Source organism: Microcebus murinus, chromosome 10, assembly GCF_040939455.1.
Source record: "Microcebus murinus isolate Inina chromosome 10, M.murinus_Inina_mat1.0, whole genome shotgun sequence".
NCBI lineage: Eukaryota > Metazoa > Chordata > Mammalia > Primates > Cheirogaleidae > Microcebus > Microcebus murinus.
This window is the reverse complement of record NC_134113.1, coordinates 30,407,607-30,435,245: the sequence shown is the minus strand read 5'-3', so window position 1 is coordinate 30,435,245 and position 27,639 is coordinate 30,407,607. Positions and strand designations below refer to the sequence as shown.

At 36.8% G+C, this 27,639-nt stretch overlaps 1 protein-coding gene across 2 annotated transcripts in view; it reads right to left on the bottom strand.

Annotated features, from left to right (window-relative positions):
* The window catches only part of KITLG (KIT ligand), an 83,452-nt gene that overhangs the window by 30,744 nt on the left and 25,069 nt on the right, over positions 1-27,639 (bottom strand). For both annotated transcript variants that reach the window (XM_012757863.3, XM_012757862.3), the window contains exons 2-3: positions 19,499-19,612; positions 8,333-8,395 (exon numbers count right to left, since the gene is read on the bottom strand). In XM_012757863.3, coding sequence (XP_012613317.1) covers positions 8,333-8,395; positions 19,499-19,612 — 177 coding nt within the window. The remainder of the gene's footprint in view (positions 1-8,332; positions 8,396-19,498; positions 19,613-27,639) is intronic.

The window sequence follows — 27,639 nt, the reverse complement described above, 5'->3', positions numbered from 1 at the left end:
AGTCATGTGGTTTCACATCTGGACTAGACACACTGGTTCTAAGGCTCAATTAAGAAATCTCTTGGGAATAGAAATAGCTCTTTCTGTCTCATTTCATTTAATACAGAGTCACACCAATGAAAGTAAACTTCTCCAATGAATCGTGATGACGAAATAGCAAGTGTCAATTGCCATCTGCTGACTTTCTTTATATCCTTCTGGCTTTTATCCTATAGCTAGAAAGCAGACACTCTACTCTCAAATGTTCCATTGGCAGGCAAATTTAAAACATTCTTATAAAATTATTTTACAGATTACTGTGATGTTCATGTTACTAGCATAGAGACTCCAAGATCTTAACTCCTTTTTGGTTGAGCTAGGGTTTGCAATGATTCATTTTCATCTTCTCCCTAAAAAATTAATTAGGGTCTTCAGTGTTCACTTTAGTCGTCTAACTTTGCATTTTCTTGTTTGAATTAAAGTGATGATGTAGAAACCTCAATCTGATTATGATGGTAATCAACCAGCGCACTATAAATATGTGTTATTTCCCAGGGCAGGCCTATAAATGGCCCCTAAGCCAGACCCGAAATAGCGCAGTGAAGGAACAGGGAGAGGGCAGGGCAACAAGGCTGAACTAGAGACCCAGTTTTTAGTCCCAACTCTGTCAACTCACCTTGTAATTTTAGGCAAGTCACTTAATCTATTCAGGGCTTCAGGTTCTCTGTTTAACGGGAGTTGCACTATCAATCTCAACCTGCTTATCCCTCAAAATGTGCCTGATGTGACAAGGAATTAAAATTTAAATTTTACTTAACTATAATTTAACTATAAATTAAATTGAAAAATCAATAAAAATCACTTGATTTAGTGACTGGAAAACTTTTAAGTGTGTTTGGAAAAAAAACACAGGAATGTGAATATATATTTTTCAATGGTAAATTTCATGAAAATCTAAATATGGAGTAAATATTTCTGATGAAAATTTAGTGTCAGAACTGGAATAGTGTTGGAGGTATAAAATGTACAGTGGATTTTGAATAATATGAAAAATGTAAAATATTATATTAATATTTTTTATATTGATTTCAAGGCAAAATGACAATATTTGAATATACTGAGCTAAATAAAATTTATTATACTTAATTTCACCTGTTTATTTTTACGTTTTTTTTTTTTTCTTAGTGTGGCTCCTGGACAATTTAATTATACTTAACTGTGTGGCTTACCTTATATTTCTATCAGACAATAATAGCCTGAAAGGTCTGAACAGTATCTTAATATAATCACTTATTAAGATGGGTCTCAGTACTGTAGGTTGAGTATACAAAAGAGCTACTTAAAAACAGCATTTATTGTCAAATTTTATTCACTCAACTAACATTTATGCTTATTCCTTTTAAAGAATATTTTCTTACTACATGGGAGGTGGGAGTAGATAAGTAGATAAGTACCAGTGTCTACTTGGCTGACTTCTTCTATTTCTATAGGAAGTACTACTCCACATCTTACATATCAGCAGTGAACGTGCCCTGTGGCCACAGCTGACTGGACAATGTTGGTCACCTAACTCAGATGGGCTAATCAGAAAGTTCCTCCCCCAAACTGGTAATGGCGACAGGAACTGATAGTCTCTGAGCAGGGCTGAAACCGTAGCATGCAAATTTGGGAGCTCTGGGGCAGTTATATTCTACCAGGTGACTGGAACAAAGGAGATAAATTCTGCACAAAAAGAATAAGGCAGAGATGCAGAGATTCAGAGATAATGAAAAGAAAATTGACAGTTTTCCAATATGGTTCTAATCCTTTCATGAGGCTTAGTTGCATCCCTGCCGTTAGGTGGCATGCTGTTTTTCAGTGTCCTTACACTAATAAGACTTTTATTGTTAGAAACACAGGAGTCCAAATTAATAAGATGGGCTTCTTTAAGATTTGGAAATCTGGCATTTTTTCCAACAGTTAAATGTTTATTCATAAGTATTTTTTGAGTAGCTATTATTGGTTAAAGAATGGTGAGGAACTATAAAGCAATGAAAGATTTAATCCCTGCTCTTTAGATAGTTAAGACACAGTACAAAGAGAAAACATAACAAGAAAATATTATAATAATGATGGCATCTGACAATTATTGCATGTACACCACATCTCAGGCTTTTCTTACCTTAATTGTTTCTCACAACAATACTTTCAGACAAATACAATAATACATACAATATTAAACTGCTAGGTAAACAATATATGATCATGTGCCCAAAATGAATAGCTTCTGGACAAATTCTATAGAAATTAAGAGACAATGAACTAAAAGCTAATGTCCAGAGCAGGTGCAATGTCAGTGTTGCTGACTGCTATGATTCTGGCACCAAGTAAAATGCTCAGCACACAGCAGGTGTGATGTCAATTCTCTCTGACCAAATGATACAGGGGAGAGAAAGTGTGGTCTGAAAAAACAGAAAATTGCCTTGTGAGAAAGAGGGATCTTAAACTGACCTTGGAGGAGATGACCAGTAAGACATGTTTACCCCCAAGATATTCCATGATTCTGTAAGGACAATTTAGATAAGTGAATGAGAGAAGAAAGGGCATCCTTGGCAAAGGGCAATAGCACTAAGCAAAGTCTTGGAGTTGAGAATAAGCAAGGTGACTTTAGGAGGCAGTGATGTGTGTTGCTGGGATGGCAAGTTTCTGTTGGAGAATAATGAGTATTAAGATGAGATGGCTAGGGTGACACAAGATTATGGAGAATCATGAACATTAGTTTCAGGAATTTGGCTTTCAGCCTGCAGAAAGTGGGAACAATGAGGAGGTTTTTGAATATAGAAATGACTCAATTAAAGCAATAGAATGAAAGGCTCAAGGAAACCAAGATTCCTCAAAATTGCATAATATAACTCTTATATTTAAGATCTTTCATAAATGCACACCTAACTAAAAGAAGGTAACAATAATGTTAAGGTACAGATACTGTGTGATGAATTATAGGCACTCATCCCATCATAATATTATGATGGACTATATTCAGTTGAAATTTGTGACTCAAGGAAATTACAAATGATTTATGAATACTTGTCAGAGAACTTTCCTCCTTCCTTCCTTTTTTCACTTTCTTTCAACAAATATTTACTAAATGCCTACCATTAGACACTGAAGATGTAACAAAGAGCAAAAAGAATACAGTTCCTGGCCTCAACAAATTTATAGGTTAGTTGAAGATTATTAATTAAACAATCTCACAAACAGGAAAAAGCTACTCTGAGGAATGCTATGCAAAGAGTTTCTAATAGGAGTTGAGGGAAGGCTTCCTTAAAGAAGTAAAACTGAAATATGAAATACGAATGTGTTAACTAGATTTATCTTTTAAGGACCGACCAGAATTCCAGGACAGAGAAAGCCACAGAAGAAGGAATGGTGGCAATGGGAACTTGTGAGGATGAGGGACTGAAATGATTGAAAGGTACCAGATCATGAGAGTCTTGGAGGTCTTGTTGAAGGAGCTCCTTTTCCTGTTTCCTAAGAGCAACGGAAAGCCATTCAATGAATATGAAGACAGAGAAGTAAAATGATCAGATGTATTAAAAAAAAAAAAAAGTCACTCCATCTATTCAAGAAGAATCAAAACCTCAAATAATAAATTCTAAGATATCAAGGGAGATAGGAAATACCCAGAAGTAGCAGGACCAGGCAAGAAAAGGCGGCAATAGCTAAGAAATGAAACTGAATGGCTGAGGAAGGGCTGCTGCAGAGGGAAGATGGCTGGGAGGCTTATTGTTAGAGTAATATCTCACATCACCAAACACTTCCTCATTTAGCTATGCTTTAAAAAATATCATAATTAAAAACTGATGAAGAATGACAGTAATGATTGATTTGGGTAAGAATCATCAATCGATGCTAAGTCTATGAAAAAAAACTTTGATGAGGAATAGGATGCTTACATAGTCTAAAAGTGTCTTCCCCTAAATTGCTGAAGAGTAAATACACAGAAATAGTTGAACATCACCACCAGGTGATCAAGATAAACAGCTCCTTGGAGGGAAGGGGGGCATTGTGTGCCTCTGGATGTGATAACCTGAGCATGTGCATCACCATGTGTGTAGCTTTGTGGCTTGGAATGCATGAGTCCAACAGAATGGTTAAGAAATATTAACCAAATGTCTCAAAGGGAAATACTTTATATTAAGAGGAGAGCTGTCTAATTCAAAAATGTCAATGCCATAAAGACAAGGAAAGGCTGAGGAATTCTTAAAGGAGACTAAAGATACATAATGTATTAGTTTCTTATTGCTAACAAATTACCACAAATTTGGTGGCTTGAAACAACACAAAGGTCTTATTTTACAGTTCTTGAGGTCAGAAGTTCAAAATAAGTCTTACTAGAATAGAATCAAGGTGATCACTGGGGCTGTGTTTCTTCTGGAGGCTCTAACAGAGAATGCTTTTCTTTGCCTTTTCCAGCTTCTATAGGCCACCTACATTCCTTGGCTTGTGGCCCCTTCTTTCATCTTTAAAGCCAGCAGTGTAACATTTTCAAATCTCTCTTTGGCTTTGACACTCCTGCCTCCCTTTTTATGGACTTATGTGGATTAGATTAGGCCTACCCAGATAACACAGAATAATTTTCTCATCCCAAAGCCCTTAACATAATTACATCTTCAAAGTCCCTTTTGCCATGTAAGGTAATGTATTCTCAGACAAGACCACCTTGGAAAGCCATAATTCACATGATATCAAAATGAAAATCATAGATCTTGTAGTGGAGGAAAAGAAATGTAAAAAAGAAAAAAAAAAGATAAAATCAAAACACAGCCAACATATTAAAGTATTATAAATATTGGCAAATTTACTGAAGTTGCAAATGTACTATGTTTAGATAAGAGAAGATCCTTTACTTAGAAAATACACAGTAAATTGTTTAAGGGTAAATGGTCATGATGCATACTACTTATCCAAAAAGTTCAGAAAAATAAGACACACATGCACATATGGAAAGCAAGCAATAGATGAAGCAACTGGGCTGGATGTTAAAAAAAATAGATGAATTTGAATTAAAGGGTACATGGGTATTCTTTCAATATTCTTACAACTCTTCTGTAAATTTGAAATTATTTCCAAATAAAAAGTCAAAAGAAAACTGATGAATGTATAATTTATTTTAATTAAATAACAATGAAGACTTTTTTACGCAAATATCATAAATGACCATAGTTTATGTAATGTTATAGAAGTTTGAATGAACGCAGTTGTGTGGCAATAATCCACAACTCGGTTTCTGTTCTTTCTACAATAACAAGTCTAGTAAATAGAAAGGACCAGGAATGTTTAGGTACTTTTAAGGTTAGGAAGTTGAAGGTAATCCTAACATTCTGGCAATATTATAATTTTGGAGAGTTTAAAATAGAATTTGATGATTATCGTTAGATTTAAATACTAAGTGGTTGATCACACCCTGCTATTTGTGAGAGAAAATCCTCTAGGTAATTTTCTAAGAAGGTTGTTAGAAAAGTGGACTCCCTTTTCCTGGAATATTTAGCTGGTTTTTAAAACAAAAACAACAACAACAAAAAATAAAGTATATTCTATCCCAGAGCTTTCTTCTGCCCAGTGCATCTGGCAGAATATTACTGCTTTGGCCCCAGAGATTCTTTCTGGCACCCCACTCCCACCCCACCCTCTATTGTTTAAAGACAAAAGATAAAGCAGCTGGGACTCTGACCACTCACAAATAATCAGAGGCCTTTCCACTGGGAAACTCTTGTGGTCTTGGCAGAAACCAACATTTTAAAATGAAGGTAAAACAAAGGGTAAGTACTCCTGCTTCTGCCCAAAGCCTTACGCACAGGTTTGTTTTTCTTGCCAGTTGTGGTGGCCAAGAACAGCATTTCTCCAGTTGCTCCAGGACAGCGTGCCAGGATCAAATAATAGTGGACTTTTCTCAATTACAGAAACAAGCACAGAATGTGTGGCAGTGAATCGGCTTTATTTTCACAAGTTTGGCTCTTGCTATCACTAGCCGATACTGAATCTAGGATTTAGCACAATCTATGATTATACCAGCACAAAATAATCTAGTTATTTTCAGTTCAACACTTGTTTTTCAGAGAGCAGCAGGATTTCTTCTAGTAACTTTGGCAAGCACCATCCTAAACGCTGCTGTGGCCAGGAGTAGGGGTGGGTCTTTATTACCTAGAGGATTCTCTTCAAACACTTTCCCTTGGTAGTTATTGTAATTATTTAGATCCCCACATTCTGCAACCCAGGGTTAAGAGTCAGATGACCTGGGGGACTTCTTTTTAAGACTCTGTCACTTTCTAGTTGTATAACCTTGAACAAAATATACTTCTGGGCTATAAACCTCACTGTGTCATTTGTAAAACAGGAATTCTACCTTCATCACAGGGTTTTTCTAATCATACAAGGAAATATATATGTGAAATCATCTTGCAAATGGAAAATTAATCTCCATTTCCATTTCCTCCCACTTATTATTAAAGTTTTTAATGTAAGGTCATTGCCTAATTGATGTGTGTTTGTTCCTTAAAGTGTCTAGTAAAGTGCTGGCTCCTAACCAGCCCTTCTGGTTAGTTTTTCCTAACTGAATACTTGTTGACGGAGGGATCAAATCATTGGATTAACTAACTTTCAGGCTGCTATAATTTTACATTTCTATTTCCAGAGAACTTCCCCTAACTCACTAGGATAGACATTGACTTAGGTGAAAACTGGTTTGACATGTTGATACATGTTCTAAAGGAATTCTAAGGAACTTCAAGTAGTTCATGCTAAAATGCTTACTAAGGAAAAGACATATAGCTTTTGACATTCTCTTGAAATGAAAGTCTTGTAGTTTTTGAAAGGCATTTTAAGCATAAGGCTATAGTGATGTGCTTCCATTGGTAATCATGATTGATCACAAAAATTACTCAAAACCTAACACCACCTGCACCAAGTGATTGTGTAATAAATGTAATAAATGGTTTTAAATTTACTCAAAGGAGCACAATGTAGTAGTTAAAATGAATCAATATGGAACAACACGTCAAAAGTATGTTGAAAATGTAAGCAAGTTGCAAAGTATATATAGTATATAATGGCACAAACATAATTTTAAATATGCAAGAAGTTTGATATGTTATGTATGGACGCATACTTTGCAGTGAAAGTATAAGAATGTGTTGGGCTAGCATGGCACCATTCTGCTCTACACAGCTACAGGGGAGGCTATCCTCATCCCAACCCCTGAACACATGCACTGAATGAAAAAGTCCAGCTCAGAATAATTGTTACCCCTAGAAGACAAGGTGAGGACTAACAGAGATATTCTGAGGAATATCTTTAGTTATATTTATAATGCTTCATTATTAAAAAATATATTTGAAAAAACCTTACCATTTGCACAATGGTAAGGTTTGACAAGCTCTGTGATGGGTATTACGGTATTATGTTATTCTCTATGCTTGAAATGTTGCTACAGCTTAATGTATAAGTTCTGATACTATGTAACAAGAAAAATAATTAAAATATCTTGGCTTCAGTAATTGAGTAATATTTATAACAGTAACCGCATACTTTTACTGTAAGTTTCTAAAATTCTATTGCACTGCTAATAAATTCAGAGATTAAATATTTTGCATTCCCAAATAGGTGACAGTGAAACTTACATAAGGCCTTCTCAGGTATGAAAAGAAAATAATTTATATAAATTTCCACTCAATCCCTTTTTGGAGGATGCTCAAGGAAAAAGAAATCCATGGCTAGCTCTAAAGAAGATGATCTTATTTACTTTGAGAGTAGAGATGGCCCTGGCTCTTTGTATCCATAGATTAAAGCAACCAAAGATGAAAAATATTAGAAAAGCAGTAATAATAAAAAATAATTCAAATTTAGAAAGTATACTATAACAACTATTTACACAGTATTTACATAAGTAATACTGTGTAATAAGTAAGTAATATAAGTAATATAGAGCTGACTTAAAGTATATGGGAGAATGTGCATGAGTTATGTGCAAATACACCATTTTATATCAAAGGACTAGAGTATTCGCAGATTTTGGTATCCACAGAGTGTGGGGAGGGTGGGGTGTGTGTGGGAGCGTCCTGGAACCAATCTCCCAAGGTACTGACGGACAACTTTTAAGGTCTAAGACACATGTACTGAAATGCTCACTGCTAAAGTTTAGGAGTTGCTTGAGGCAGGGGAAAATCTATATAAAATCAAATTCCAAAGACACCTTCTTCCAATCCTGATAATTACCAAACTCCTAAATGACAGACAATTTTGTGTCTCAGTATGAATGATCCCATCTCTTTTGAGAGTTACTAAAATTCAACTCAGAAATGTACAGTTTACATACCAAAACATCCATCCCGGGGACATATTTGAGGGTAATCATGTAGTCTTTTGGAAGATTTGCCACCTACAGAAACCAAAAAAAGGGGAAAAAAAAGAATTCCGTTAAAAAATTCACGCACAATTAATCATACTATTTTCAGTGGTTTGGAGAAAACACATACAAATCTGTTATGCTTTCTAAAGTTACCAGTGGATATCAATATTTACGTATATATTGATTTTTCATTCTAGATTTCCCTTTGTAATCAAAGGCACGTTCCCCCCGAAAAATATGTAAGTGATAATACAAATCTTTTGAACTTAAAATTCAGTTATGCTTGGCAAAGTATAACCTACTGAGTTTTAGAAATATGATCTGAATTTCAACTTCCATTTGTGGTCTTGGAATTCCCCACAGGACTAATTTCCTACTGTTTGTCCATAGAATTAGTAATAAAGTATACTTCCTTGTCAGGAGTTCTCAAAGTTACGACCTCAACATGATATGCCAGCAGCAGGAAACCTGTTAGAAATGCAAATCCTGGGGCCATGCTTGACTTATGAATCTTACTTAACAAGTCCTGCAGGTGATTCTGATGCATGCTTAAGTTTGAGAACTACTATGTTGATCCTAAAAGAACGCTTAGTGAAATATCAAAAGAACAATGCTACCTATGAGATCTAAATGCTTTATAATAAGTTAGAAAGATTCAGTTTGTGATGTAACAATCTGCTTAGGATAGGCTGAACATGTGAGATGCCTCAAAGGTCTGCCTAGCTTCTTTTAAAGGCTTTAATGAATCGGGGCATAAGTGAATAACAGATCTGGAACCATGGAATTTGGAACAAATCTAAACTCTTTGTACATTGGTTCCTCTCATTTACAAAATAGAGATCAAAGTCCTATGTCAAACGGTCATTTAGAGTTGAAATAAATGAATGTGCCAAACACACTGTAAGTACTCCATAATATTATTGAGAGCTGTATTGACAACTAACTTCAGAGGCACAAAATCCTCCTGTTAAGTTATAGAGTTCTAGGTTCTCTTATTTCCCCTCCTGCTTGCAGCACCAACTATGTCATCCCCACTGTTGTCTTATATCACCAGCTGAATAACACAGCCAACAACCGACTGAGCACACTGGGTATTAAGGCAATATACAATGTAAAAAGTAGTTTTGCAGCATTTCATCTTCAATGGGTCTACCTTACTTTATAGACTTATTTGACTGTCCATCCTATCTTTAAAACTTTTATTCTCCCAATAGAAAGATGAGATCATGTACACGTTTGCTGGGCTAAGCTATCTCCCATAAGTTTTCCATAACATTATCCACATGGTTCTTGGCCTTGCCATTAGCTCCTAAAATCTAAGAACAATTTGGTGAGAAAAGAATCCAGGCTTAGTCAGACAGGAACCAAGGTAGTAACTGATGCCACCGTGCTCACTGCCATCCTACTTCCGGTGGTACCACCCCACACTCATTTTAGCCCAGAGCTGAGGCACCTGGTCTGGCTGTTCCTTCTTCAGTTCACTTCATCGTAAAATGGTAACAGCGTTTAACATTTATTGAATATTTACTATATGCCAGGCACTGTGATCATTAAGGCATTGGTTGCATTATCACATCCTATCCTCAGATCCCTCTGTCATATTATCTCCATTTAACAGGATGAAGAAATTGAGACTCAAGAAGGTCAAGTAACTTGATTATGGTCAGATGAACACGTGTTAAGTCTGGACTAGAATCCAGGTCCCTCTGAGAGCAAAGCCTCCCACTTCTCTTAGTGCCACCTCATATTTTCATCTATTCTCTGGGCACGTGTCCTGAATATTTTCCACTTGTGAGTCCCCACCATTATCCCTCCTCATGTCACACTTACTAAAAATAGTAGAATCCCTGCTGCTTATTGAAAAGACTTATGAGCTGCCACAGAAGGTGGCATTTTTCATTTATTTTAGGGGTTATTGCCCTTCCTCTTTGCACTTAACTTTCTTCCTCTCTATCAAACCTCCCAACATCTTTTCTTTTATAATTTCTTTTCTCTTCTGAATCTTCATCCCTATCTTCGAAAGGCAATATGATCTAGTCATTTTATGTAAACTCTGGTGGCAAAAAACACAGCAGACACCTTTGCCGGTGTGAAAGCTGGAATATGAGATTGAGCAGCAGCATCCTATTTTGTTGTAAACCAACCATGTAAGGTAAAGCCGTTTCAGAAAAAAAAAAGGCAGCAAGAAATGGCAGGTATTCCGAACACGAGCTGCTTGACAATGTAGCCCCTTCTTCAGCATAATTCACATTATTTTAAAACTGCAAATATATAGTCAATCGAATTAGTATTTAGAAAACTTAGGATCTGAGTATATATCTAAAAAGCAGAGAAAATATATGTATATGCTAGTCAATTCCATTTTATGAGTAATTTGATATTTACTGGTACTTAATTTCCAGTGAGACTGAAAAATAATACTATGTTGAAAAGTGCTTTACAATTTACAACAAGTTTCTCATACACAGTCTTTATCACAACCCCATGCCCCACAGTCTTTTTAGCCTGTTTTATGGCTAAGGATGCGGAGACTCAGAGAGCTTAACTGGCTTGTCCAAGGTCACGGGCATCAGGAGTACTTGGTGGTGGTGGGCTGCCCCGGCCCTGTGTGCTTGTGCTCAGCATGTCTGCCTACAGAGTAGTCTCCCCCCCCTTTATTGCTTTCTTGGCTTTCATTGGTTCCTTTCCAATTACGTGTGGAAGAGAACCTAGGAAGTAAAGTTGTAGGTATTTGTGGTCACTTTCATAAACTATCATATTACTTTGTAAGCATTTTATACAGGATGGGCATCCCTAATCCAGAAAATCTGAAATGGTGACAAAATCTGAAACTTTTTGAATGTTGACATGATATCACAAGTGGGAAATTGTACACATAAATTCTACACATTAAAAGAAACTGTGTTGTACGTACAAAATTATTAAAAATGTTGTATAAAATTACCTTCAGTCTATGTATATAACATGTATGTGAATTCTGTGTTTAGACTTGGGTCCCATCCCCAAGATAGCTCATTATGTATATGCAAATATTCCCAAATCTGAAAAAAAATCCAAAATCTTAAACACTTCTGGTCCCAAGCATTTTGGATAAGGGATATTACACCTGTAGTATGTTGAACAATATTCACAAGGCACAGATAACCATGTGATAAATTTGGCTTCTCTGATGTAAATTGATCATTGTGGAAAGTTTTGTAGAATAGAGGGAGCCTTTGGCCTGGAACCTGGAAGATGTTCCTTGGAGGCAGTAAATAATTTCTGGAAACAGACTGCTCAGGTTGGATCCTGACCCTGCTACCACCTGCTAGCTGAGGGTCTTAAGCAAGTTACTTCATCTACTTTAACCTAAATTTCCACATGGATAATGGGAATCATACCAGAATCTAGCTTATGGGTTTATAAGGATTAAAATTAAACAACTCCTGTGAAATAGTGTTCAGGCACAATGTGTGAACAAATATATGAGTTTCTACTAATGTTAAAAGCAAGGGAGTCGGGCATTCTATGTAGAGGAAGGGTCATATGCTAAAGCAAAGAAGTGGGAAAGGTGATGGTGTGTTAGTGAGACCAGATAAGAGGTAAGAAATATGCCAGGAAAGCCACATGAGAGAGGGATCTCTTGAATGCTGGGCTAAAGAGGTTACATGAGAGGCAGTAAGGTACAGTAGGAAAAGTGCTACCACTAGAATCCTACAGCAAAAGTCTACTTGGGCACACTGCATCCTCTCAGTGGAACTTCTATTCCTTGTCTGTAAAATAAAGAGGGTAAACTAGATAATTACTAAAATTTCGGTCTGGTTTGACTTTCTTACATAAGTTATGGTGCAACACAGAACATGTTTAAGCAAGGAAGGAGCATGATGATAAATTTAGCAAAATTAGTCTGGCAAAATAAATCACCAATTAGATGTAGTGGTGCAAAGAGAATGCAGACAGGCAGAAGGTTAGAAGACCACTAGAAAAGTGCCAAATATCCACCAAACATTTATATAGAAACTGGAAACTAGAAAAGCAGGAACCTGGTCTAGAGTCCAGGGAGGTATCCCCTGTTGATAGAGTTAAATGGATAAGTAACTAAGGCTACATGTTTTGAAAACAAATCTATTCTACTAAAAATACTGAATTTAATTGATGGAAAATTTTACCAAAGGCCAAATCATTCCAATGAGATTTGGTGTGGAGTGAAAAGACGCCAGATGGTAAAAATTGTATAAAACTACAAAAACAAGTTACTTCATGATGGGTTAAGTTTAACGAGATGGGCCCCATTTGCTATCATCTTTGGCTGTTCTGAGGACTGACCATACTCAGTGACACTGCAAAAAAAAAAAAAAAAAAAAAAAAATGCACAGGAGAACAGCATTTGGAAATGCTGGAAACTTAGCCAAGAAAAACTCTGCGAGCCAAACTGGAGCTGGCTGCATACCATTTCCTGTGGGTTTTTGGACTTGGGAGAAGAAGGACTCAAAGTCAGAACACTTTCTAGATCACTGGATCTCATGATTCAGATGTCACTGAGGCCCCTATATCTCATGGAATCAGTGGTCACTTGGCTATTCTTGGCAAGATCCTCACTACTCTCAGATGTCTCTCCCAAGTCCAATGGAGAAATAAAAATGCAATTGTGTCTCATTCTTTCCTTGACACTGTATATAAAATGTGCATATGTGAACCTTTCTGGGGAAAGAATCCATGGTTTTCAGTGTCATCAAAACCAGTGAAGTTTAAGAATCATGTCTGTAAAGGCAAAAAAGCTCTACTCTTCTAACTAAATATCATAGTTCACTCATCTATAGAAGCCTCCCAAAATAAAGCAGGAAAAAGTTTTTTGCTTTTCTGTTTCTTCTGATAAATTATCTCCCACCAACACTAACTAAAAACCTAATTAACTAGGTCAATCACCTGAAGTTTTCAAAGATATTGGGGTGTTTTTCTTTTTATAATAACTCAGCAATAAAAAAAATAATGACAACAACTTCAGGAGACCTTCCTAGGTCATCTTTCCTCTGTGAAGAATACCTAAATAAAGGTAGATGCTGTGTTTTCCTTTCCAACAGAAGAAATTAAAAACTTTGGTTTTTGTCTATTTCATAGACATACCTTATGATGATGATTCCAATTTAAGTAGCACTAATTGAGCTTCTACACTATGATAGCTTCCTAATCACAATAAAGATAGGTGACTATTATTCAGGAAATAAAATCCAATAGCTTACAATTATAATTTACAAATTGTAGTCGGAGCTTATATCTGAAAATTCAGGGACGGCATTATAAATTATCAACTGATTATTGTGCTAAAAGACAGGTAATTAAGGGTTCAAATCTCTATTCAGCTTTATCTTTCCCAGGTGATGATGGTCAGGTTACTAAACAGCACTAGATCTCAGCTTCCTAAACAATAAATTGAGGGTAAAAATAATTACCTCACAGGATTGTGAAAACTAAAAGAAGGAGACAACCCAGTTTTAAAAACCAAGAACAGAAGACATATTATCTAAATGGTTTATACTATAAAGGAAGAATGATTTTTTAAATAAGATTGATATGCTTCATAATATAGCAATCCATCTAAACTGTTTTTATAAATATTATTTCTAATATACTTCTGTCCTTTCTTTAAATACTAGAAGTTCTAAATTTAGCTTTAAATAGAGAAATAAATTTCTACTGACCACAGAAGCAGAAATTAAAATATTAAATATTGCAAACTAATAAAAATAAATTGTAAAAACTATTCATCTATCAAACTATTGTTTTTCAAAGGTCAAAAATTATGTGAGACCTTTACTTTTAAAGAGATGATGATATTCATAGGACATTTAAAGAAAAGCTTAGAATTCATCTAGAAATGGGGAACTTCAGAGACTACAATCCTTCAGTTTAATGCACTGGTAATTCTATTTGAAGAACATAATATTTGAAGAAGAATAAAAATCAGAATTAATCAAACCTATCCATTCAAAGTGTGAGAAAATCTGTTATTAGAGGATATTTTTATAATCTCCAAGAGCCATGTATTAACATAACCAACTTAAATAAGAGCCTACCATAAGACCAGGAAAACCATGGATTTCTCTGCTCTAATCCTATCTTACTGATTTGTGGACTGACCTTGAAAAGACAGAGTAGTTTTACCTCTACGAGATGGGGATAGGACAGCAATCTACTTTAAAAAAGAAAGACAAGTCATTACTCAATAAACCATTTTCTAAAAGCGATAAAGTCACACTTAATTAAATTCCCCCAAATGAAGGAAAAACATCATTACAAATCATGGGAAGAGTAGGGGGAACAAACAGGGAATAATTTGAACTACATCAATATTTGGATTTTCTTCTTATTTGAACACTTACAATTATTAAATGCTGCAACCTAACTATGCCAGAGATACAAGTTTTAAAAGTTTGATTCATCCTTTTCCTAGATACTTGACCCATTCTTTAGGTAGGTCTGAGTTACCATTTAAAACAAGTCTTGTAGCATTTTTTAGAAACAAAGCAAAATGTTCTGTAAATAGACGAACTATTATGCTTAGTAAATATGCCAGGAGGATTTCAAATGAAAAACCATGGGGACTGTAGGGACAGTACAAAGTGTCCAAGAAGAAGTTAAAAAAAAAAATTGACAGTAAAATCATAAATCATGTGCTTCTGAGACATGAGAATCACCCCAAGCAAACAAACTTAAGGTCTGTGAGCACAGTGCAAGTTGCCACCTAATGCAAAGACAGGAACGAGTAGAGACTGCAAAGGAATGATTTCAGTTAAAGAAATTACCCTGAGCACAGGCAAAAATAGACTGTTGGAGCCCACTTTCTTTCCCTCAAATAAAATGTACCAAGGTTATGCCTGCAAAGCACATTTCTCTCATTCTGTATAACTTCCTTTGATCCAGGCATCATTGAATTATTCTGAAAGGTACAATCTAAAGAAATATCATTATGGAATAAAATAATTTCAAAATTGAAAAGGGCCTCCAAATGTCTCTAATTGAGTAGTTCTTATTCTCTTATTCTCTTTGGGGTCACAGACTTCTCTGAGAAATGATGAAAACTATTCTCTCCTCAACAATGGACATAAGGCGCATGAAGGCACAATTCAGAGTTCCATGTGCAAGCATTTAAAGTTTATGAGTCCTAGACTAAGAACTATTGATAATGTCCAGCTTCTTCATTTTAAAAATTAGGAAACTGAATCCCCAAAAGGTTTGATGATTTGTCCAAAGTCACACAGCCAGGTAGTAATAGAGCTGGTATTCAGGCAACCCAGTAGTCCTGACCTCTGTTAAGATGCTTTGCCCCACCATTCTTTAGAGAAAAGCTATGATTATCTGTATCCATAAAACTCAACAGTCACTCATATTGCTGTTTGAATTAGTGAAACTAATTAGGATAGGAACACTCAGTTTCTTTACAAACACGGAAAAAAAAAACCCAGCACTATTAGCATTATGGCTTATGCAGTTCTGGTACTTCTATGCAAATAACTCTAATGTAGAACACTAGTTGGAAACACTAAGGTGCCTACACCCCATCTCCACAAGTTGAGATTCAGTACTTCTGTAGTGGTGCCCTTACAGCTGTACCCTAAATAAGTCCCTAAGAGACTGTGATTGGCCAGTCCTCAAATGATATGTTACAAGTACTCTGCTGTAAAGCAGTGGCTTTCAAACTTTTTTATCTGCTCAATTCTTTTTTCAAGTATCATTTGGACACCTATATATATATAAAGAAAGGCCAAGTGGTCTGGTGGGCTTTAGAAGCATTTGAAAACCAGGTCCAGAAAAGACAGTCCTGGTAATGAGACCAGGAACTGGGTTTCACCAATCTTGGGACTCAGTTTCCTTTATTTACAAAATAGGTTACAGATTTTCTCTCAATTCCCTTCCAGTTCCAGTATCCTATGATCCTGCAAACACCATTCCCACAACTACCACTATAAATAGCTAAGATTTAGTAGGCACCTACTATATTCCGCATACTGTTCTATTAACCTGTTTAATCCTCGCAATCACTCTATAAGGTTAAGTGCTATTAATCCCTCTATTACTGAGGCACGAAGATGCTATGTGACAATAACTGATAAAAATTTATAAATACTTTCTCTTATCTAATCTATACCACAAAATTGGGAAGTAACAGAGATTTAGAAAGGTCATTGCTTATCCAAGGTCAAAGAGCTTGGATTTAAACTTAGGTCTGCCAGATTCCAAAATCCATTCTTTTAACCAAAAATTAGCACAGGTTAGGCCTTGTACTATGCCATAAAATATTTTTAATGTGGTCCATTTATGTGTTGTTGCTGTGGTGTTGGTGATGTGCATATTTGTATTTTTATGGAGATGGTTAACCTCCTAAACTAGATTATAAATGCTCTGACCTCAGGCATTTTTTTATACTTTTATATTTCCTACTCTAAGAAAACCAGGCTGTGAATTGTATAAGTCTTTATTCAATTAGAAGTAATACTACTATGTTTTATTAACTTGACTTTTTTCCAAGTGGTTTATTAAAAAATATAATCCAAAGAAAATACACTAATTTCACTGAAGCAACTCCTCAAATTTAATTTTATTCCCCTGAGTCAATTGTTGGAAGGAGGAAAAACCCTTATTTTCAGCTTAATGATTTGACATTTGCCCTTGGAGTGATGAATTATATTTTAGTGTCAATATTAACAAATATCCCTTTCCTGGCACTTCTCTTTTCTTTCTCATCTTATTAATGCTTCTTGCCATTTCTCACTGTATCAATCGATACATAACTAGCTTAGAATAAGCAGATGGTTAAAGACAAGAATAGAAAATCTTGGAAGGTGCTTATAATGCCTACTTATACCACTTGAAAATATCGGTTTGACATTTCACAGGAAGTAGTACTTATTAAGTAGCTTTCCTTAAACACTTAACAAATAATAATTCCTCCAAGTAATTTTTCGTAAGTATCATGTTAGTCTTCAGGATGCTCAGCCTGAGGTCAGATACAGCATTATCTTCCAACTGTGCTTCACTGCCACATATCTGAAATTTTCTCTCCAGGGCCAGTGCGGGTCTCCCAAGCTCATTCTCAGCTCCTCTGATGGTTACACAAGCAATTCCATGAGAGCTGTAATTTCCCAGTGACCTACTTTAAACATATTTTGGAGATCTGTATAAACCGCACATCCTTATACATCCATATAACATAGGTGTAACTAGTCATAGTAAGAACTGAGATTAAATTAGGACCAAGATTTTTTACTCTCTAAACTTTGATGGAATAGACCCTCTAGAACGATGGTTCCCAAACCTCCTTTCAGAAATTTGTTAAAAATGTAGATGCCTGGGGCCCTGTCTCAGATGTATCAAAGCAGTTTCTTGGTGTGGGGCCCAGGCACCTACACGTTTAATGAGCAGCACAGGTGATTATGGTGCTCATCAACACGAAGCACATCATTTCTTGACTCTCCTGACAAACATTTAATGAACGCCTACTACTAATATACACAAAATTTAGACTATAAATACATACAGTGTTTTTAGTATTGCTTCTTAGGTCCCAAACTAACAAGCAACTTGAGAACAAAGGATAATGATCTATGTCTGTAAAAAATACTTGCCCTTCACCCCCATCCCTCTACACAACACCTAGCTGGGTATACAGTAGGCAAATGTTGCATTGCTTTGCTCAGCAGTCCCTTAAGTAAGACATGTTGATACATCTTCAGCTGCTACATTAAAGAATGCTTTTAAACCTAGATTCTCAGGGTGTCCTAAGGAATTGGCATAAATTGTGTGTGTGTGTGTATGTGTGTGCTTTTAACTCTGTATTGAGGCTAAGCTAGCAAGACTTCAACCATAGCATTAAACTTCTGCTTTGAAGTTCTGTTATGAACCCAAAATAAAACATATACACCAGGAAATATATATATAAGTATATATATCTAGAGCAGGGAAGATAATAGAGCCCTCTCCACTCCATTTCCTATTATCTCAACAAGTATACTTTTCTTTCTTTTCTCCATATTACAACCCCCATTTCTTCCTTATTTTGACATCACCTCTGTTCTCTAGTCCAGTGGTCCCTCAAATTTTTGGCACCAGGGACCGGTTTCATGGAAGACAATTTTTCCAAGGACAGGGGAGCTGGGGAAAGGGGGAAGGCGAGCTTAGGTGGTGATGCCAGGGATGATGGGGAAGGAGAGGGGAGCCGCTGTGAATACAGGTGAAACTCCACTGGCTCACTGCTGCTCACCTCTGCTGTGCCCCACCCCTCTAAGTTTCATGGAAGACAATTTTTCCAGGGACCATGGGGGTTGGGGACTGCAGTCTAGTCAATATTCAAGTAACTGTTACCTAACTGCCTATTTTGAATCAGGAACTTACAAAAGTGCTTCTCAAACTTTGTTCACCCTGAAACCACACAGAGTACAAAAGAGCGTGTGAAATCTCCCCCAGATCGTGAGAGTTTGCAAGGATGCATTCCAAATGTGTTATGGCCTCTCTGTGGTTTGGGCGTTGAGAGAAAGCATCTGGAGCAGCCTGGCATGGCGCTGATAGTGACTAAGGGGCACACCAGTGCAAATACTTTTTGCTGAAAGAAGAATTCCAACGTGGCAAATAGGGGAGATGAGTCTGTTCAACATTTGGGCAACAAATTACTCCTCCAAATGTGTTTGCTGGGGAAGTGAACAACCCCCCACACCCCAACACATGTGACTCAGTCTTCATGCTGATGGAAAGAGGAGAATGGTCATCTCAGATCATTTGTTAGGTTTGTAGGGAGGCATGCGGAGGGGAAACAGAATACGGTGGGGTGCCCACTAAAGATATAAAGAGGCACAAGCTGGTGCTTGACCCATCAGCACACAGCGAACCCTCTAGGGCCCTTCACTGCCCATGAAAGAGGGGAAAATACCAGAAAAGAAACAGTCACTGCAGTAGAACTCAATCCAATGGGCCAATTTTACCAACAATTTCTCCATGAAATTGTTGGTAAAATTCTCCATATCTCTATAAACCCTTTCTAATAACTCAGTGATTCCTTTCTCTGTCTTAGAGAAACAGTAATTTGGGGCAATAAAAATCTAAATTTTTGATCAAAAAGCACAACAAACAGAGTCACAGCTACAGAAAAGCATCCTTACTTACCAATTTTGTGACGTCTTTTACATTATTAGTCACACGATTTCCGCAGATCCCTTTGGTCTTGACGAAAGGATTAAATAGAAGCAGTTGAAGATAAATGCAAGTGATAATCCAAGTCTAAATGAAAACGGAAAAATTACTCAATGACCATTAGTGAACATCTGTAATCATTCAAGCTATTAATCTCTTATGCTTTGATTTGGAAAAGGCTATCTACAATGTTTAAAAAGAAAAAGCAATCGGCTTAAATACAATTAAGTACAAAGCATTCAAACTATGCTTACCAAATTTTTTTTTAATTCTTAAAATTGGGTTTGAATTATTTTTTCAGTGACATTGTTAACTTTTGTCAAAAGTTTTTTATAGTCCATTTTCTAACAGCAATCGGGAATAAACTTGTAGCAACCTGTGAAGGACTTATCACTAAGAGTGTCTTCTAAAAACCAGGGAATGCATAAAATTCATACCTTAAGGCACCAAGAGAAACTTTTTCTTTTTACTTTAAATGTAGACTGTTTGGCAAGTAGCAGCATAACCCCTGAGCAATGCTTTAATCCAACAGTCTACAACAGTACACTAAATTAAAATGAGGTTGAGAGGTATATTTTTAGAACTAAGACAGAATTTAAGCTAATTTGTGAGACATCAAATGACTTAATGTTTTGAAGCACAGATTTTTTGCCATTCAATAAGGAAAATATTTCTTTAGCCAACAGGAAGACATTCTTGAACCCTAGCAGAAGTAATTCTCTCTAGCTCTCTCTCATACACACACTCACCCCTCTTAGAAAATAACACCAGGTACTGTGGCTATTTTTATGAATCACTTATTTTTCCTTATTATGTCAATACTACAATTTAGAGTTTTAAGAACTTGGGCATCTGATTTATCCATGTCTTTACAACACATAACCCGGTGCCTTTCTTATAAAAACAAAAAAATCCTTAATAAATATTTGCTGGATGAATCAGTGGCCAAGGTGAAAATATATTCTAATGCTCTAATTCAATAACCATTTATTGAGCATGTATTATTAGACAGAGACAGTGCCAGTCACTAGGGAAACAAAGATGATGAAGATACCCTTGATACTCAGAGGCAGGTAAATAAATAATACCCACACCACGTGGTAAATGCTCTGGGAACATAGAAAAGGAAGCAATTAATCAATTAAACTTAAGGGGGTAGAACCTGTAGCAGGAAGACAGTGCCAAGAAAAACCAGAGAGAAAATTTGACTCTGGCTGGATTTTGGAGGACAAGGAAGAGTTTGTAAGAGTTAACATAGAAAGGATGAGTATTCCAGAAAAAATAAACATGACAAAAGCATTCTGATGTGATGATTTCTCATGTGTGAGATTTCTTTTATGAACTAACATTCTTTTATAAAATCTTAAAATTAAACAAAAGCCCAGATGCACATGGCTAGAACTTTCCTATTTATGTAGCTAGCCATATGTTAAAAGGCACTAGATTATTACTTTCCATTGATATCGGTATGCTGACTAGATATTATACTGGACCAAATGATGATTATCATCTGCTGAGATTTCTAAGACTACAATGCTACCTTCATACATATAGTGACTTATAAAGAAAATTAAAACCCTTTGTTCTCTTACCATGGTGGTCTATCTCAGCAGTAATCCTATATAATTTTATTTAAGGCTACTTTGAGCACTGTGGGATCACACTCTTCATAGTACTGTTTCCCCTGGACTACAATGAAGACTAAATCATGTAAATAATTTCTGTAAGAGGAATTCCTCTTTTTGGACAATCCCAGCTTACAAAATCTCCCCTTTTAACCAAGTCTTCTTTCACATGTGTAAATATAATTTACTAAAACCCAGTTTTCTTTTATATTGTCATTGCTAAGACTTGACCACCCTTAAAATGTATTAATATTTTTCCAACACCCCCTTTCCTGTTGTGATTTGGGAACTCTAAGGATCTCTGTAATGGGCCAATCTCACCAATAACCATATTCATATTCTCAGCTGTAAGAAATCTAAAGGCAGAAATTCTGTTACTGGTCATCTCTGCACCTTATACCTGGCATTGAATAAACAATAAAGAAACACTTGTTTGCTTCTACATTCAACAAACACTTATTGAACATCTTTATTATATGCCACGTATTGTTCTAGATGCTAGGGTTATATAATGAACAGAAAACAAAAATCCCTGCCCTCATAAAGCTTAACTTCTAGTGAGGGAAAGACTAACCATATTCAACAAACATAAGTAACTAGGTTATACAGAACGTTAACAGGTGTTAAGGGCTACGGCAGGAGTTTGAGGCTGCAGTAGCCTATGATCACAGCACTGCACTCCAGCCGGGGTGTCAGCAAGACTTCATCTCTACAAAAAGAAAAATTACAAAACAAGGTAAAGGAGGCCGGGCGCGGTGGCTCACGCCTGTAATCCTAGCTCTCTGGGAGGCTGAGGCGGGCGGATTGCTCGAGGTCGGGAGTTCAAAACCAGCCTGAGCAAGAGCGAGACCCCGTCTCTACTATAAATAGAAAGAAACTAATTGGCCAACTAATATATATAGAAAAAATTAGCCGGGCATGGTGGCACATGCCTGTAGTCCCAGCTACTTGGGAGGCTGAGACAGAAGGATCGCTTGAGCCCAGGAGTCTGAGGTTGCTGTGAGCTAGGCTGACGCCACGGCACTCACTCTAGCCTAGGCAACAAAGTGAGACTCTGTCTCAAAAAAAAAAAAAAAAAACAAGGTAAAGGAGCCTGGAATCATAGAGTCTACTCTGCTCTGCTGGCAGCAGTGATCTTGGTTCAGATTGACAATCACAGGCATGAGTCACAAGAGGCTTTATCTAGCACTAAATGTACTACTGAGCTTTAAGGAAGAATATAGGACAGGTAACAAAAGAGCAGGTATAGCACCAGGAGAACACACATCTCACGACACCAAGGCTGTCTCTAATGTCAGTCACTGCACACTTAGGGTCTAGGTGGCAATGACAGGTGGCAATGACACGGCACACTTAGGGTCTAGGTGGCAATGACATGGGGTAGTCAGGACCACTACTTCAGCTTACACCTTGCTGGCTGAGTAGCCCTTTCAGGGACATGTCAGGAGCCCAGAGCAACTATCTCCCACCCACCCCAGGACCAGTGTGAACAATAAAGTACATTATCAGTGCTGTTCTGCTACCTAGTAACTTCAGGTGGATTCTCTTGGAGGCAGTATAGTGTACCCCTGTAAGTTTCCTGAGTTCCTGCTGCAAGGAGGATTGTAGGGAAGGTCAAATCCCCAGGCATCTCTGAGTCTAGAGAAAAGCCATAGCGTGAACCATTACTCCTTTCTTTCCAGATGGCAGTTTGTGTGGAAGCAGCTTGAAATTTTTAACAGGGTGATATTTGATGAGTGCTTCCCTGAGAAGGCAACATTTTACCAAAGATTGGACAGCGCTAAGGGAGTGATCCATGCAGGTATCTGTGGGAAATGTACTGTGTATTGAAAGGAAAGCTGGTGCCAAGGCCCTAAGGTCTGTTTAAGGACTCTCTCTCGCTCTCTCTTTTTTTATTTAATTTACAGCATGCGTAAACAAAGGAGCAGTAGAAGATGATGATGTCAAAGAGAGAATGGAGACGCCAGATCATGTAGGATGTTGAAGCCCATTGTTCAGACATTGACTTCTACTGTGAATAAAATGGGCTTCATTGCAGGATTTTGAGCAGAGGAGGGATAGGAACATACTTCGAAATAAAAAATAAAATAAAATAGGATCCCTATGATTATTGTAATGTAAAGAGATTTTAGGGTAAGCACAAGTAGAAAAAGAAACAGAAAGCCCCTGCTATCACCCAGTCAAGAGAGGGTTATATACCAGTGCACTGACTGGAAGTGGTTAGATCCTGGATATCTTCTGCAGGTGGAGCCAAGATTTCCTGACAGTTGTGCTGTGATTTGAGAGAAAGAATCCAAGATGACTATGGGAATTATGGCCTGCACAACTGGAAGTATGGTTTTGCCACCAACTGATATAGGGAAGAATGGGGCTGGAGAGGTCTGGAGGTGGCAAGGCAGATCAGCAGTTAACTTTGAGTATGTTAAGTTTGGAATGTCTTTGAGATATTGCAGTGATGATACCAGGTCAGGAAATTTAAATCTAGCTTTAGGATTTAGGAGGGAAGTTTGAGCTGAATATATAAATATGATACCCTTCCATATATAAATGGGATTTTAAGCAAGAGTGGATGAGGTCACCAAGTGAGTGAGTATATCTAGAAAAAAAGACCAAAGCACTCAGCAATCCTACAGTGCTCTAATGCTATGACATCCAGCAGAAGAGTTAGAACCCTCATAGTCTGAGAGGGAGAAGACAAAGGATCATAAAGAAGCCAAGTTAAAAAAAATTTTACGCTAAGGAGAACAGGGTCAAACTATGTCAAATGCTGGTAACAGGTCCACTGGTTTAGCAACATGGAGGTCACTGATGACATTAACAAGAGCATTTTTATTGAACTGGTGTGGGAGAAAGCCAGTCTAGCATGGATTTAAGAAAGCAAGAGGAGAAAATAGAAATCGTGAGTATAGACAGCTCTTCTGAAGAGTTTTCCTTCCAAGGAGAGCAAATAAATGAACATACACACAAAGAAATAAAAACAAAATGGGGTGGCAGTTAGCAAGGAATTGGGAGTAAAAAGAGAGTTTTCTTTGTAAGAGGGTAGAGCTACCAGGTCTGTGTGCCTGTGGGGGTCACCCAGCAGGAGGGAGCAGCAGGCAATGTAGGTCAGAAGAGAGGAAACCTTGAGCAACAGCCTCTAGTAGACAAGAAGGGGTGTGATCCAGTTTTCAAGTAGAGGGTCTGGCTTTAAACAGGAAGACAGACAGTTGATCAGTGCTATAAGGCAGGATATTGAATGTGAATGTAGATGCTGGGTTTTTTGGAACAATACAGTACATACAGCTTCAATTTATCAAACTTTTACAATGTATCATGCACCTTGCATATCTAATAACAGAAAAAATTTAACTTTCATAGATCCTAATTTTAAAGATGAAGAAATTGATGTATATAGTGGTTCAGTTATTTCTGAGTGGTAAAAATCAGAAATCAGTGTATAAACCCAGATCTGTCCAATTCTAACTCCTGTCCTTTTAACACCACCTGCCCATACTGTCCCAGCACTTTCAGAAATCTGTTAGATCACTTGTGAGAATGCAATGGCCAATCTCTAAAATTTCAATAATTTTGCAAATATCAAGCATATGGAAACAAGTCTGTTCCATATTCCATGCCATAGCTGACTGTTCTACATTATTCTGATTATCATAATTTTTAATATATGTCCTTTGATGGTTTCTTGAAATATATTAACACAGACTACTATAACAATTTAAAAATAATTTCACCAGGGTAACATCAATTTTTTTTGCAGCATTTAAATTCAAATATCTGTAAAAATATGATATTTCTCATCTTATAGGAATTGTTTGGTCAGGGCTAGAATTAAGTCTATGTTAATTTAATAACATTCAAATATCCCTGAAAAATATGTATTTCTTAAAGAACTTCATTTTAAAGATATTGTAAAGAAATTGATATTGTAATATAATTTTGCATATATTTTGTTACCATTAAGAAATATCCTCCTTTCATAAAATTAAACAATTTGTTCTGGTATAGCAACATGAATAAACATTAAGACAGAGGGGCAATGAAGTTAGAAACAACAGTAGTAATACCTCCTTCACCAGTATTCTTTGGAGAACTGAAAGGCAGAGCTTATTTCTTTATAAGGAAAGGAAATTTTTCAGTATTAATTATTCTATATAGAAATCTTTCTAAACTACAGTACACATACTTCCCTGATTTCTTAAACAGCGAATAGGAATATTAAACTTTGCTTTTCTTTGATGGTTCATGTTCATCAAATACAGGGGACAAAAAAGCAAATCATCTCAGTCATGTAGTTGTGACTGTCCTCTTTCACGTAGTTCCAAATTACTGTACTTGTTCAAATGACTGTTTTTAAAATTTTATTTTAGCTTCTGTTTGTTTGTTCCTTGGTTTTCCTGTTTCTTCCAGATTGTCAGGTCACTACTTGCAACACATTTTAACTGTGAACATGCCTATTTCTAGTCTTCTGTAGTCTTGATGGCGAGCACAACACATGGCCCATATGGGAGCTCGTGGTAGGCAGTATGATGGCCTCAGAGATGCCCACATCCTAATTCTTGAAATATGTGAATATACTGCTGCATATGGCAAAATGGACTTTGTGGTTGTGATTAAGTAAAGAACCCACCATGGATCATCTGGGCCCAATCTAATCTCCTTGGTCCTTAAAAACGAGAATCATTCCTAGGTCTGTTCAGAGACAGAGTGATAGAAGAAGAGCCAGAAAGATATGACATGAGAAAAAGACTTGACATTGCTGGCATTGAAAATGGAGGGAAAAGGCCAGGATTCAAGGAAGCTTCTAGAAGCTGGAAAAGGGAAGGAGGAAACAGATTCTCCTTTAGAGCTTTTGAAAAGGCACACAGTCCCACTGACACTTGATTTGAGCCTAGTAGCCCGATTTTGACTTCTGATCTCCAACATTATAGTACAATAAATTTGTGTTGTATTAAGTCACTAAATTTGTGATAACTTGTTGCATAATAGAATAGAGAGCAATAGAAAAATAAGACAGAGCTCAACAGACATACTTTCTGGATAAAATAATGAACAGTAGAGATGTTCAAGCTATTCCAGGTGAGGAAAGTAAGCTTCCCTTGCCAGAATCCTGGGCCTCCAACCCCTATTTTAAGCAAAGTAGCTCAATTTTTTCTGTTTTATTTGTTCATGCCTCTGAGTAAGATTTTGTTTGAACAAAGGTTTCCAAGGGCAAGGAGAGGGGGAAAAAAAGCACCCTTTTGGAAACCATGGGCAGAATATGGATGCAGAAAACCTCTCCGCCCCTTACCGAGTGACCTCAAACAAGTCAGTTAATCCCTCTGAGTATCCATTTATCAGTCTGTAAAATGAGAGTAAAAAAAAAAAAAAATTGCTTCATCCATTTCATGAACTGGTAGTGAAAATCAAATGAAAAGTCATTCAAACTACAGGTGCTAAGCAATTGTTGGCTGTGTGGTTTATGGGCTTTGCATTGGCTAGGAAACCAGGCAGACAAGTGCTTCAGAAATGTTTGAATAAAACAGTCTGGCAAACGACTTTATAGAGTAAATCTTCCATGACCTTTAGCACATGAATATTTTGACACTGATTTTTGTGTTCAGATGCCTTTTTCAATTTATTTTTTAGTTCTCAACTGTGCTTAGAGTAGCTTGAGCTAATAGACAATTGACTTCCCATTCAGTGAGGTGTTTCAATATATCAGCAAAATATTTATCTTTGTTTTCTCTTTCTTCCTCTTCCTCCAAGGACTGGAAACTCCAAGAGTATACGGGTGCCTAGCTGTGTGGGCGAGTGCACACACGCTCGCACACACCCTAATGGAGATATAATGCTGAGGCAAAATGTCCCTGTATTTGTGACTTCTGCTCTAAAATGTATCTTTTCAGCTTGGGTAATCATCCCACTGATTTTTTTTTTCTGTAACTTTCTCTGCCTCTGCGTATGGCATTTTTCTTTGGCTACTTTGTTTTAGCATTGTACAACTTTTCTCTCTAGGTCACGCTCATTGTGTGATAACCTCTCATTGCAGGATAACCTTTCATTGCACAGACACAGCTGACTAATCTTATTGTGAGCAGTTCTCAATTTTTGTATTTAGAGGCAGGCATCAAAAGTGTCCCCCCACAATACACAAAACTGCAATAACCCTTTCATTGCCAAAAGTTGCCTTCGAATTATTTATATGATAAAAAAAAAAAAAGCTAACGAGAAATCTGTATGTACTGTTAGGACTAAGGTATACAACAGAAACAGTCCTGGAAGTAATACTGACTAAAATTCAAGCTCAAGTAAATGACAGATACAGCAGGTCCTTTACTGGGGGCAGATAGTACTAGAAAGGCACTTTAAATGAGGGGGGAAAAAGTTACAGGGAGATAAGGCTGAAGACCCCCAAAGGCAAAGGTCTTGCCTAATTCTTATTTGTGTTGGGAACCAACCTCAGTAGGCTGTAGTGGAATATTCACCCAATAACCAATTCCTCCTGAACATAAA